Source organism: Aplidium turbinatum, chromosome 4 (assembly GCF_918807975.1).
Source record: "Aplidium turbinatum chromosome 4, kaAplTurb1.1, whole genome shotgun sequence".
Lineage (NCBI taxonomy): Eukaryota > Metazoa > Chordata > Ascidiacea > Aplousobranchia > Polyclinidae > Aplidium > Aplidium turbinatum.
In genome coordinates this window covers 28,090,493-28,104,107 of record NC_137475.1, presented here as the reverse complement: position 1 = coordinate 28,104,107, position 13,615 = coordinate 28,090,493, and the positions used below count along the sequence as shown (strand labels likewise).

At 39.2% G+C, this 13,615-nt stretch overlaps 1 protein-coding gene across 1 annotated transcript; it reads left to right on the top strand.

The window, feature by feature from the left end:
* The first annotated feature begins 7,203 nt into the window (after positions 1-7,203).
* LOC145769029 (52 kDa repressor of the inhibitor of the protein kinase-like) lies at positions 7,204-9,681 on the top strand. The gene has a single exon (XM_082580627.1). It carries the CDS (start codon positions 7,204-7,206, stop codon positions 9,679-9,681), a length of 2,478 nt encoding a protein of 825 aa, XP_082436753.1.
* Positions 9,682-13,615: the final 3,934 nt, after the last annotated feature.

The following is a 13,615-nucleotide window of genomic DNA, read 5'->3' as shown; positions in this document are numbered from 1 at the left end:
CGAAATATAAAGTGTTAAATTTTTGAAGAAAAAAACTAATAAGATAATTTGTGTTCAGACTCAATTGAGCAAAAGGACTTCAACAGTTTTTTCACTTTTATATGTTTTTTTGTTTTTTTTGACAACTTGACTATTGTCTTACAGAGAAACGATCTACAGAACAAGTTCATGAAACTACTGCACCAGATGTAAACATTCGTCACGGCTGATTGATGCTGGCAATAGAGCAAGATAGATGACGCGTGCCAGCCGTCATGACCTTGTCACTCCGACATTTAAAAAAATGATTCATCAACATTTTCAAATAAAAGGAATGCTGTAGCGAATTATTCTCTTTTGTATTCTCAGTCTTTTAATGATGTAACTTGTAAATTCAAATGTTCGCTTAGATGTTGCTTTCTGCACAACTTCAATGCATAAAATGCAAAAGCGTCTCGCTCTCTTGGTGAAATCTGTAGGGCTGTGAAAAACAAAACATTTTTGAACGCACAATTTCTTTGTCTTGGTTTCGTTGCAAGATCCAAACGATTTTGATTCGTTATGGGCTCAAAACAAAACCCAACACATGAGAATCATAAAATTCATCAATCGTCTTAAAATTCCTAGTTGCCTACGTAGTCTTCTTCGGCCACGTTTTTGGAAAGTTTTTCTATTCAATTTTTATGACGTAGAGTTGCTCGAAACAAAAATATTTTTAATTTGAATAAAGAATCCATTCGTTTCGACACTAAATTTCTTGTCTTGGTTTGATTACATTCAAAGGCGTAGCCGTATGCTCAATGGCCTCTCAATTATGTAAATTGCAGATTTACAAGTGATATTTAATTTATCTCACTTATCGCCTTCATTTTTGCGATGTAATCGTTTACCTTAGAAAAAGGCAACTGACATCTACTGGCAACCAGGGTATGGGATGGAATAGAATGGAAAACGTTTTTTCCATCTTCCATCTTAAGATTTTCTTCCATCCCATTTTCATTCCATCATATTACAAATCTGCCATTCCATCTCAAAAATTTCTTCCATCTTCCATCAGCAAATTTTGTGATTTCTGCAGCCATGCTGCGTTGTATCTGCCACAACTCCACAAGTAATTCCGCTAACTATAAGTTAAATTTCCGCTAAAAATTTAACAGCAGTAATTTTCTACGGATTAAATAGGTTGCGTCTGGTGTCAGAAGTTAAAACTAGAAGACAAATTTCTATGGTCTTGCTTTGGTGCTACATTTGTTATACAAGGAGCACATCGACATGAAATGCGTTGAGATGACTGTTTTTCGTGTTTTGGCTGTTTTCTCTTGCTGTCATATAATGTTATTGAATCAAATCGAAAATGGAATTATTTCAGTTTAAGAAACGTAATCAAACGGCAACTTTTACTCAAGTTGTTTTACAATTAAAGGGTGTTAGAAAGTTAATGATGGAATTGGGATGGATTGATCTTCTATCCCATCATCCAAATCTTTCATCCCATTCCATTTTTGACATTTTTCATTTTCCATTACAAAATATGCCTTCCATTTTCCATCTTCCATTTCATCCCATTCCCTACTGCCAACAGTAAGCACAAATCTATGTGATGTTACGAAATAGGAACGACAACTTATTTAAAACTTTAGAGGTATGACAAAGCCTCTAATATGTTATTCCTGGCAGATTCGCATACTTACAAAGGCTTTGAATTAGTAACGCACGGTCAGTTACCGAGATTGACGAGTAAAGTTTCCTGGTATTGTTGAAGTGTTGTTGTTCGTAAATTATTCAATCCACTAAGTGGCGCTCCCGGTGCCACTAAATGTCTTCAGTCCTGAAATGGGTTGCTCTAGCCCAGGAGCTCCCAACTACCGGGTCACGAAAATGTTGCTACCAGGTCGCTCGCTCAATCCCATATCATAAACCTAACGGGTGGCATTGGGAACGCATGGTTTCAGCACTGAATTTAAAGAATAGTACCGATATAGTTATAAAGGGCCCTCAAAAACCATGATACTAATGAAATATTTTAAAGTAAACACCTTGTTCACCAACCACCTATCAATTAAATTGACTTATTCCAGCAATGAAGTGAAACTTATATTATGTTTATAAGCTATGTAATGTAAGTTATATATAGGCTACTATATACTTATACTGTATATAGGCTACTATTAAGTCTATTTTTGCCTCTTTTAGTCCGCCACTCCACCATATCTTTTTTTTTAATCACAAACTAACAAAATTTAATTTAATAACCCTCCTTTAACGAATATAACTGTAAGCAATATAGCTATGGCAATACCTTTTTCTGATTACAAGTGGTGGCTTCGTAGGCAGATTCGATCTGACACGAAGAAATTGGACTTCGTGATGCTCTACAATAGCCTAAACTAAAGGAAGACTTAAAGGCATACTAAAGGAAAATTTCAAACCGGAATTAAGCATTAAAATGAGTAAACTGAACATTCAAGAATACATTTCAAAAACAATTACCCAAAAAAATTTGTTTTCAATGGCGCTGGCAAGGCCCAAAGTCCAGTGTTTCATTTATTTTCATTTTTTTCAAAATGACCAAAACGTGCAAACACAGCTCAAGAATACGTCATAAAGTCCAGCAATAACAAAAACCACGTTACCAATCTGATGTTTTGAGCAAACTGTCTGCTGTTTTGATGTTAAAATGTGCTGTTTTGATGTAAATACATACATAGCCTACAGTCAAATCGCCCGCAGTAACAATTATTGCGTGATCGGTTGATTGCTAGACTTTATGACGTAGACTTTATGACGTTCTTTACAGTCGCACGCTTCGTTGCTCAGGCCAATCTCGTTTTGAAAGCTCTGACAAAAGCACGCGCACAATGGTGGTCAGACCGCAATGGGGCAAAATTTTATTGAAAATCGTTTTATGGTAGCATGTTAAACACAAAGAACGTGGAAAATCGCCAAGTCAGGTTTTTCCTTTAATACCCCTTTAATTACCAGTCCTATACAAGCACGTTAAAAGGACTTGATTTCCTAGCCACGTGGAGAACAAGCTGACGTGACTATTTTATACTTTTCTTCCATAAAACTGTTCAGTTCAGCTGTTTTTTTATTTCTGACCATCATATCAAAAACAATACACGTCAACATAGCAAAGGCTGAGAAAAAGGTAGAAGCGACAAAACGCGAACGTTAAAACGTGCTTGTGACCGAAGTAAGTTATTGGATTGAAAGAAATGGTTGCAACACATTCAGAAAAAATTAAGATATACAGGGAAAATAAAAAAAAGAAAATGTTACAAACAAAAAAACAAAAACAAATAAACAACATAGGCTATATTTAGGCTATAGCTTTGTTAGCCCACATGGCTTTAGCTGATATTTTTAAGATTTGTATGGACAGTTGCTATGAAGATCGGTCATGGTGCGTTATCAAGAGTGCTGATGGTCGTGAAGGGAACACGTCTTGATGCGTTTAGCTCATAGCAAAGAAGAGCAAGGCAGGCAAAGAAAACCCCACAAAGAAATCCTACCACGGGCAAAGCCATTTCAAGCGCAACGCACCAGGCCTTGCACGATTCACAAAATAGATATGTTGTGACTTGACGACATGAAAACAATGACTAAAACAAACTAGCAAAAACAACATCATCATCTTGCTGAAATGCAATTATACCCAGAGAAGTTATGTCTTGAAGACAGTAGCGTAGCCAGGAATTTAGAATAGGGGGGGGTTTGACGACCCATCGGCGGGGGGTCTGGGGGGCCTCCTCCAGAAAATTTTGAAAAATTACTTTGAATTTGGTGCATTCTGAGAGCATTTTCAACAGAAATGTGGGTATGAATATTCCTGTAAAATGGTGCTGTCCGGTGGCATAGCAAAAGGATAAGATCATGTTTTCTTCGGCATTTTTCGGAAATAAAGCTAAGTTTCTATGTTTTCTTGTTGCTAATTCCTGGTTGAGATGTTTAAATGTTTGGTATTGGCAAAACTCGCTCTTTTAATGCAGTTTTGTTTAAAATTAGGCAATTTTTTTTGACTGAAAGCATCATTCCCTAGCATAAAGAGACTGAAAGCATCATTCTCAATATCGTGGCGTCACACGCGTGCCAAAGAGGGAGGGGTTGTAAGTTGTAACCCCCAACTCTCAAGTTGAAACTCAAGTTGAAAAAACCTAAGGTGAAAATCCTGAAGCACAATTGTAAATTTCACGACGGCAACAAACGTTAAAAAGACCTAAGGTGAAACGCAGGGCGCTACAAGATACAATATAATATCTGACTCTCAACTAGAGAATGGTAAATGGAGAGAAGTGCTTGTTTGTTTAGAAAGGGCTTAATTTTTTTAGGCATATTCACCACATGGGGAAGACGCATTAAGTTCTACTGAGTAAGCATCTTGCCCTGTAGCGCACCCAGCATGGGGCTAAAGGGGCTCAAGCCCACCCCAAACCTGCCACCAAAAATGAAGTTTTTGTACAGTATGTTCCCATTTATACCTTTTGCTTACAGGTTAGATATGAGTAGGACACAACAATACAACAGGGCTGAGCATTATAACAATATATTTTACATATTTGCAAATAGTTTTAACAGTCTAACGTTTTCGGCTTAACTTAAGCCCTCATCAGGAACCTGAAAATATTTATAAAAATGCAATAAATTTCAACTTCTTGAAGGTAAAATTACATTAGGAAAAGGCAACTACATAAATAACTACAAAAAAGTGTGCACTACAGGAAACGTGATAGCCTACAACAAGTAAATGTTGATTAGAATGGACTCTCCTCCAGCAAATAATTGTTTGTTTAAATTTTGGATTTAGCGTTTGATTAACACTGCATCCTGAAATTTTGTGTCAAATTTGGTATTTGCCTTTGCGTAAAATTTTAAATGAATCAGCAGAGAATTTTCGATCTGTGCAAAAAGAACACTTCATGATATGGTCTTTGATGGCACTTTTCTTTAACTCCCTAAAGTTCAGATGCTCCCGTACTCTTGTGATCAAATGTCTGGTGCACATGCCGATGTACCGTACGTCAATGCAGAATCACACGGTCATGTCAAACTGTATACGACATTTGAGCAGAGAGATGAAAGCGTCTGGGACTATAGTTGAAAATACGAACTAATTTTGAATATTTTGTAAGTAGGGAAAAGGTCCTCATCAAGTTTACTGTTTACAAAATTAGTGTTTTTTTCAAATTGTTTTCGTGCTAGTTGTTGTTTTTGCACTTATTTGTGTTGGCAAACAGAAAGCTAACTCTATTTTATCATACATAACAAAAAAATCAAGATCTATAGAAATTTGCGAGAGTGGACGACTGGACGTAGGGATGAGGATGCTGATGGTGCTAGTCGCGTGGGGTCAACTAGGCCAACTTCTAATCTGATTGAGAGAACAAATCGTGATGTATCGGCAACCGATGGGTTGTGGGCCGCCGTGTGTGCTTTTAAATATTAATCAAAGGGATGAGCATTGGCCTATTGTCACTGTCACTATTGTCGCAAATCACTCGGCCGACATTTTTAAATTAGCCCTCCTCCCTAATTCTTTTTTTTGGATGCGCTTCTGATCTTGCCTGCATTGAGAATCAGAAAAAAAATGTAAAAAGTGATGCAATTAAAATAATTTGATGTTCGTCGATCAAATTAATTTTATTGATTAGGTCCTACTAAACTTTCACTTTCTGATTTGATTCGTAATACAAATTTAACAACCTATGCAGTATGAGTATTGTATCAAATATAGTTATTACTTTCTAAAACCTATACACCTAGTTTCTTTTTAAACCGGGGTCTCGTCGTCTAGTCTCAAAATATAGCCTAATACCTGCTCTTTATTCATAGCTATTGTTAGCCTGAACTTGATTGAAATACTTTCATTTTGTGAAACCCTGGCTAAAATAGCGCTGACGCCGTCAATTTTTTTGAGAGCCGACGCAGTACTTTACGCCGTAAAGTTTTTAGGCAATTCGCGCTGACGCTGACGCCGTCAATTTATTTCATTGACGTGTACAACACTGCCCGACAGGGTATCGAACCCATGCCCACCGATTCAGACAGTGGCGCCCGAGAACTCTCTCTGGCGTCACGCGCTTCTGACATCTGACGTCACGCGCGCTGGAATCCACTTGACAAATACTGTACAAATACCGCCGGCTTAGCAATCTCACGCCTTGCTTAGAAATCTAGGGAATTGAATTAAGGGGATTGTAAGCGCTGAATTTTTGTAAGAAGGCCTAATCGCATTCTGGCTAGTGCTTCGTACACACGTAGATTTGCCGTTATGTTACATGGTTGTTGTGTTTAGCGATTGCTATGCCTAGCCTACAGTCATGGGCGTCCGCAGGTTTTCGGTTAGGGGGGGTCAAGGTGGGTTCACTGCCCTTTCGGCTGGGTGCAAAATTTTTTGAAAATTTGACCATTACACCATCCAGACAATTTATCATTTTTATCAGTATTTACATTTCTACGAATTTTTATCAAAATTAGCCAGAGCAAAAATTATCAGAGTTATAGCCTATAATCGTTTTATTGGATACTATTATCGTGCTCAAGTGAACCTTGCGTAAAGTATAATATATACATTTGGGGTAATAATGCACTTTGTTTTGTCATAACTGTGTGGTTTCCGCAGCGACCGACCGCTAGTAGCTAGTAGTTCCAATAAGAGATAGTAAAGGAAGGTAAGAACAGAGAAAAAGAAGAATTTCAATTACGCGATGGTATTTGGGAGTCTATAATCTTTAAAAACCGGTCCATCAATTGAATGCTAGTTAGTAACTTACAGCCTTATTAAGATCATTTAGTTGAAGGTTTAGATCAGATTGCTGAGATTGGGTAGCCTTGTTAGCCTAGCGGACTTGCTAGCCTAATAGCCTACCAAGATCGTTAAATGCAATGAGTTGACCCACTCAAAGTTGAGTTGAGTTGATACACAGTGTATGATTATGTCACGCTTTGATGTATATCAAAAACATTTATTGGAAGTGTATCCAAACTTGTTGTTCGAATTTTGCTGGCAGGTCTCGGTGGCCGGTGCTGAAAGAAGTTTCAGCAAGCTTAAACTAATCAAAACATTTCACAGATCCACTATGATGCATGAAAGGCTTACATCATTAGCAATGATTTCCATTGAAAGTTCTTGTGTACGAGAGTTAGATCTTAAGAGCATTGTAGATGTGTTTGCTGCCGAGAAAGCTCTGATTTTTTATATTTTAAACGTAAACATATGTAGTGATGGACATCAGGAACTTTTTTAAGAAACGTAAACCTGACGCTAATTCTGCCCTGCAAGATGAGGCGGCACCCTCGAGCAAACAGCGCAACTGCAGCGATCGCCGCGGTGACGTCTCCACGCTCAACGCTTCAAAAGTCGCTGATGCTTCACACTCACCGATCAGCGACTCTGCGTCTGGTCGTACGCCATCGAGTTGTTATGCAACATCCGATCCTAAACCATCAACTAACAATACCACACCTGATCCGCCATCATCAACCAGCGATACCACACCTGATCCTAAACCATCAACCAGCATATCAATTTCTCACCTTGTTCAAGTTCGCCATGATTCAGATATCGGGAATCACGTCAATAACGTCCAATCCATATCCAGTGCGATGCGACACGAACTCTTAACTAATGTGTACACACCACCAAGTGACTATGATTTTCGACTAGACTCCAAGGGACGTAGAAGTTTTCGACATCCATGGTTACAGCAATATCAGTGGTTAGCGTATTCTCCTCTCCTAAGAGGACCCATGTGCAAATTGTGTGTGCTCTTTCGGCAGCCTATTCATCGTGGCACAACTGGCGCATTCATCAGTGCTCCATGTATAAAGTATAATGATTTCCATAACTCTGCTCGAAGCCATGTTAGTAGTGCTTGGCATTGTCATGCTCAGGAGGACGCTAACGAGTTCATCATAAATGTGAAATATCTGGAACGTCGCGTTGATAGTTTATTGGATAATGCTTTCAATGCCACAGTTGCCAGTAACCGTGCAAAGTTAGCCCCGATTTTGTCAAGCATCATCTTTTGTAGTACTCATGACATTGCATTAAGGGGAAAGGATTCCAAGTCCGGTAATCTGAATGATTTATTAAGTTTTAGAATTGAAGCTGGTGATGGAATTTTGAAAGATCACATGGAGCACGCAAGTGACAATGCTAAGTATACATCGGCTCGTATACAAAACCAGATGATAAGTTTGTGTGAAGAAACGGTTAGAGATGAAATTGTTACTGCAGCAAACAATTCCGTTGGCTTCTCAATCTTAGCGGATGAGACCGCTGACATTTCAGGAAAAGAGCAACTGGCTATTGGAGTGAGGTTTTTCGACGAAAAAAATCTCGTCATTCGAGAAGAGTTTCTTGGTTTTACGTCACTGAACAAAATGGACGCAGAAACGATTGCAGGGACAATAATAAATCAGTGTAATAAGTACGGTCTAAATTTAAACAAACTACGTGGTCAAGGATACGATGGATGCTCCACTATGGCAGGTAAAGAAAATGGAGTACAGTCACGTATTAGAAGCGAGTATCCGTTGGCAGTATTTGTCCACTGTTCAGCCCATCGCCTTAACCTCGTGGTCAACGATCTGAATGCAGTTTCGGATGTACGGAACACTATTGGAACAGTGAAGGCTATAATAAATTTTTTTAGAGAGAGCCCGAAACGAAGATGCCTAATACCAAACACGCCATTGTTATGTGAAACGAGGTGGAGCGCAAAATATAAAAGTATAAGACTCTTCGCGGAAAATTTCACCGAAATTCACAGGCAGTTGGAGAATTTAGAGCAGCACGAATCGAATGCAAAGGGACGGCAGACCGCACACCAGCTGCGGACCGCTTCTGGAACCTCTACTTTTGTAGTAACGCTACATATCATCGCTAAGTATTCATCAATTTTGGAGCCTGTCACCCAAGCCCTTCAGGCAGTCCAATTGAACATGTTAGGTGTCAAGAAACACATTGACAAACTCGTATCCATGTTTTGTGATCATCGGCAAAATGCAGAAACACTTTTTGCAGAAAACATTTATACAGCGGCATTGAAGTCAGCCGAAGAAATTGGTGTCACCATATCTGTCCCACGGCAATGTGTCCGTCAAGTATTCAGAGCAAATACTGGTGGCACCAGTGAGGAATACTATCGCCGCTCCATTTACGTTCCTTACATGGACTCTTTAATCCAGTCTCTGAAAAGCCGCTTCTCAGAGACGAACATGCCGGCATTCATGTTATACCGACTGCATCCAGCGCAGATGGAGAAAATTGACCGTTCAGACTACAAAGCCCTGGTCAAAACTATACACCAATTCTACAACTTTGACAATTTTCAGCAGGACGCCATGTCGTGGTATGACATAACAATAAAAGAAAAATTTCCTCAGTCCGAAGACCAGGAAGAATTGGAATTTGTGGACTTGGTGAAAAATATGGAACTTTTTCCAGCTGTACGTCAAGCGATGATAACATTACTGACCCTCCCCGCCACTACTTGTACGGTAGAAAGATCATTCAGCACAATGAGGCGGGTCAAAACATGGCTCAGATCAACCATGTCTGACGACAGGCTATCTGGGCTGTGTATGATGAGTGTCCACAGAAGCCGAATAAACTCGGACAAAAATTCGTTCATCCAAAAAGTCATCGAAAAATTCGGCAAAGACCCACGTCGACTTCACTTTTTATTCAAGAACTGATTAACTAAACTGGTGGCTGATTATTCTTTTCTGTATGATTCAATGTTACGAACAGCTTCATTGAATTCATGCCTATTTTTGCATGTTCTCGCTTTTTCATTTTTTATCCAACAATTTTCCAGGGGGGGTCAGCTGACCCCATTTGCCCCTATGTGCGGACGCCCATGCCTACAGTGGCGCTTTCCAATCAAGAGTCAAGACTAGGACCCTTTTTAAGTAACTACATTACTACAACCAGTGGCGGCTGGTGTCATGGAGCTGCAGGGCTGCAGTTCCACCTGAAAGAAAGAGAAGAGGGAAAATATGTTATCCTCTGTGTTTATCCGATCCGGTTACTTTTTTCACTTAAGAATTGCGGATCGAAAATTAAAATATTAAAAGTTTCGTTTGGCAACACCGATGTTGGGCAAACTCCTTTGCAGCCAGAGATTCTGGATTTCAAGCGCTCTGATTGGCTAAAAATTATCCTTGAAGTTCCACCTCTTTTGGTGTTTTACAGCAATTTTTGAATCTGTTGGAGCTGCATGGAAAACAGCCCCACCTAACCGAATAACTTTACAGACTGTGGGTCACAGCGGAAAACCACAATATCTTCGTGGGAAAGTTGTAACATAAAATTCCTGAATCCTTTCGTCTGTATGCAATGACACCGAAAAATTACTCTTCTGAAAAGAAAAAATAGCCACGGGCTGCCGAAAAGGAGCGCAACACGTACACACTGAAACTTGTCACCACAATACAGATTACTGAGGAAAAAAGACGGAAATTTGGTCTAGTTGGTAAGCACAAGCAAAACAGTTTTAATATTCGACCAACCTTTCTAACAACTATTCTAAAATGAGAGAATTGATTGCGATATTTCAAATGCGCATAACCAGCTTCTGTGACGTAATAGTCTATAAGCATTGTTATGCAATTTCACAGGTGTTCAAAAGGATTGTGTAATGTTTTACAGGTGTTACGAAGAGATGATGCAATCTCTGCTCATTTTTTAGCAATATTCCATGACGTAAGATGCCAGGTTAAAATAACGGTTTTATGTAAAGTTTGATTTGGGGAACGATTGTCCGTAACAATCAGAGATGTACGTATAGGCTACGCTGCAAATTCTACGCCGTAGACTTGCGGCGTAGACTTTTTGTTTACGCTAACGCTTGCGGCCACATTTTTTTGGATAATTTGCGCTTGAGGCTACGCCGTAAAGTTTTTGCGGTTTTTAGCGCATAGCGTAAACGCATACTTTTTAATGTTTTTTTTTCGCTACAACACGCCAATATCTTCAAGCGTTGCAGTTGAAAGAATGTTTTCAATGGGCAAAGACATATTGAAACCAAAACGCAACAAAATATCAGATGAACACTTTCAGATGCTTGTGTTTCTTCGTGAAAATTCAAAATAAAACTTGTTTGTTTCGAGTGGTTTATACCGTATGAATGTTTGGCACCTAGCAAACAAAATGAGTTTACGCTAGTGTATGCGCTGACCCTGACGTCGCCAACTTTTTTTACAAGTTGCGTTGACGCATACGGCGTATGGTTTTTCGAACGTTTGCGTTTCCGCTGACGGCGTCAATATTTTTTGTATGCACGTACATCACTGGTAACAACTGTTTAAAGTTAGTTTTTATTTCGCAGAGTGGCGATGAGCCATGAATGTAGAAGTGTTAGCTGTAGAGATAGGGTATTCAACAGATTATAGGAAGTGCTAGAGCATCTAAAAATCACTTGAAGCTTGTATGCAACGGCTAGGCTAGTCAAGACTAAGTTCAATACTAGTAAAGTTTGTCTCCAAAGCAATAGGCTACTGTTTTTTTTTTTTTTTAATGCAGCTTAGGAATAGGCTACATCAATTTTTCAACAAAGTTTAAATGCATTTTTTCAAAATTTGGGGTAAAAACATGCTCAGAACAAACCAAATTTAATGCAGTTTTTCAAACTTTTCTGGAGGAGACCCCCAGACCCCCCGCAAAATCATTTGCAGCCCCACTGCTCACAAACACCACCAGCCGCCACTGACTACAAACCATAATTTCTGACTCATTTTTGGGTCTTTTCCCACTCGCTCAAGAAGAAATCTTTATGTTTGAACTTAAGTTGGCAATGGCGGTCGACAAACCGTTGTGTTAATTTCTGGGAAAAAACCTAGAACATCACACAACTAAGGCGAAAGAGAAAATTAAATTGAGTCCTGTCTGTCATGAGTTACCAAGGGGGGGGGGGAGACTTATATACCAGTCCCAGGTATACAAGTCCCCCCCCCCCACCCCTCTTGGTCACTCATGACAAAGACATGACTCAATGGACATGGCTCTTTCGCCTTAGTTGTGTGATGTTCTAGGCGTTACCAATTTCTGGCGGTGGGATTCTCAGTCGTTCCGGTGTTTTTCGTTTGGTGCTCCTGGATGCTGTGGTTCAGCCTCAAGTTTGCTATGTTTGAATGAATCAATAAACGAATCAATAACGAAGATTATCGTGTCCTGATCATGTCTAGCCATAACCATGCCCAGAAGTGTTGCCGTCCCATCGACGACTGTAGCCTATATGAGCGGGCATGGCATGCCAAAGAGCAATGTCTGCTACAAAGACCGTTGTTTTATTGGCTAGATAAGTGAAGTGGGCTTTAAAGTAATTTAAGGTTTTTAGTTGAAAGCAAGCCAGCAGCACAGCGTAAAAATGTCAAATTGGCAATTGACCCTTTTAATGTTGGCGGAACAACAGAGTTGTGGCGTCCTATAATGTCCCATTCATTCGTATGCTAATGTCGTCTGTTTTTCAGCGTTGCCAGTGGTGTTTGTATTTGAGCGTTGGCAGTGTCGTATGTTTTCCAACATTGCCAGATTGATAAGAGGACAGAGCAAGCTTAGAGATTTTCAATAGCTTTGAAATAATGGTTTAAAAATTTTGAAAATATGAAAGTAAAAATGGATATATTCTTCATGAAAATATATTACTCAGTGTACTGCAAATTTTGATTGTTCAGTTCAGTTGTTTTTATTTCTGACCATCATATCAAAAACAATACACGTCAACATAGCAAAGGTCAAGAAAAAGGTAGAAGCAACAAAACGAGAACGTTAAAACGTGCTTGTGACCGAAGTAAGTTATTGAGTTGAAAAAAATTTGGCACGGTTGCAACACCTTCAGAAAAATTTAAGATGTAAAGGGAAAATAAAAAATAAAATGTTACAAAAAAAATAAATAAAAAACATATATTTAGGCTATAGCTTTATTACCCCACATGGCTTTAGCTGATATATTTAAGATTTGTATGGACAGTTGCTATGAAGATATGGTGCGTTATCAAGTTGCATTCTTTTTGCATTCATTGTTGCATTCTTTTTCTGTTTATATAGCATATCTTGGAATTATAAATTGACTTGAGAATAAAGCTTTGGTAGAGAGTTTGCTTTGTTGAACTTTTTTGTTTTTCATATGCCGTAGCCCGTATTTATCCTGCATTGCGGGAAAGCGGACTTGAGTGCTATGTATCGGTGTACGCCTTCCGACGAACACCTGACCCACGCTGCAGCCAACTGCAATGTCTGTTTCCGGTTGTCTACTCTACTTATGACTTAAATTTGGTAGCCTACTACCCATTACTAGAAATCGATCACTGGGTAGAGGCAATTATCATAAAGTTTCTTGCCCAGAGAAACAACAGCGGGTGCGGGTGGCTGGAGTAGAACATGCAGGCTCTCGACTGCAAGCCCAACGCGCTAACCACTCGGCCACTGCTGCCGACCTAACTACTGACAAAACAAAACAAAGTAACCTTAGCAGGTTTAACATGTTGTATTATACAGAGATATAACATAATTAAAAAAATCAACTCAAAAGTTTTTGACACGTAGGCTACGTGTGTCCTCGTCAGTCCTTGTTCAGTTTGTGCTTTTCATTTCGGAGTAGGCTATCGTTCCAGCAGGCATAGTCAGATT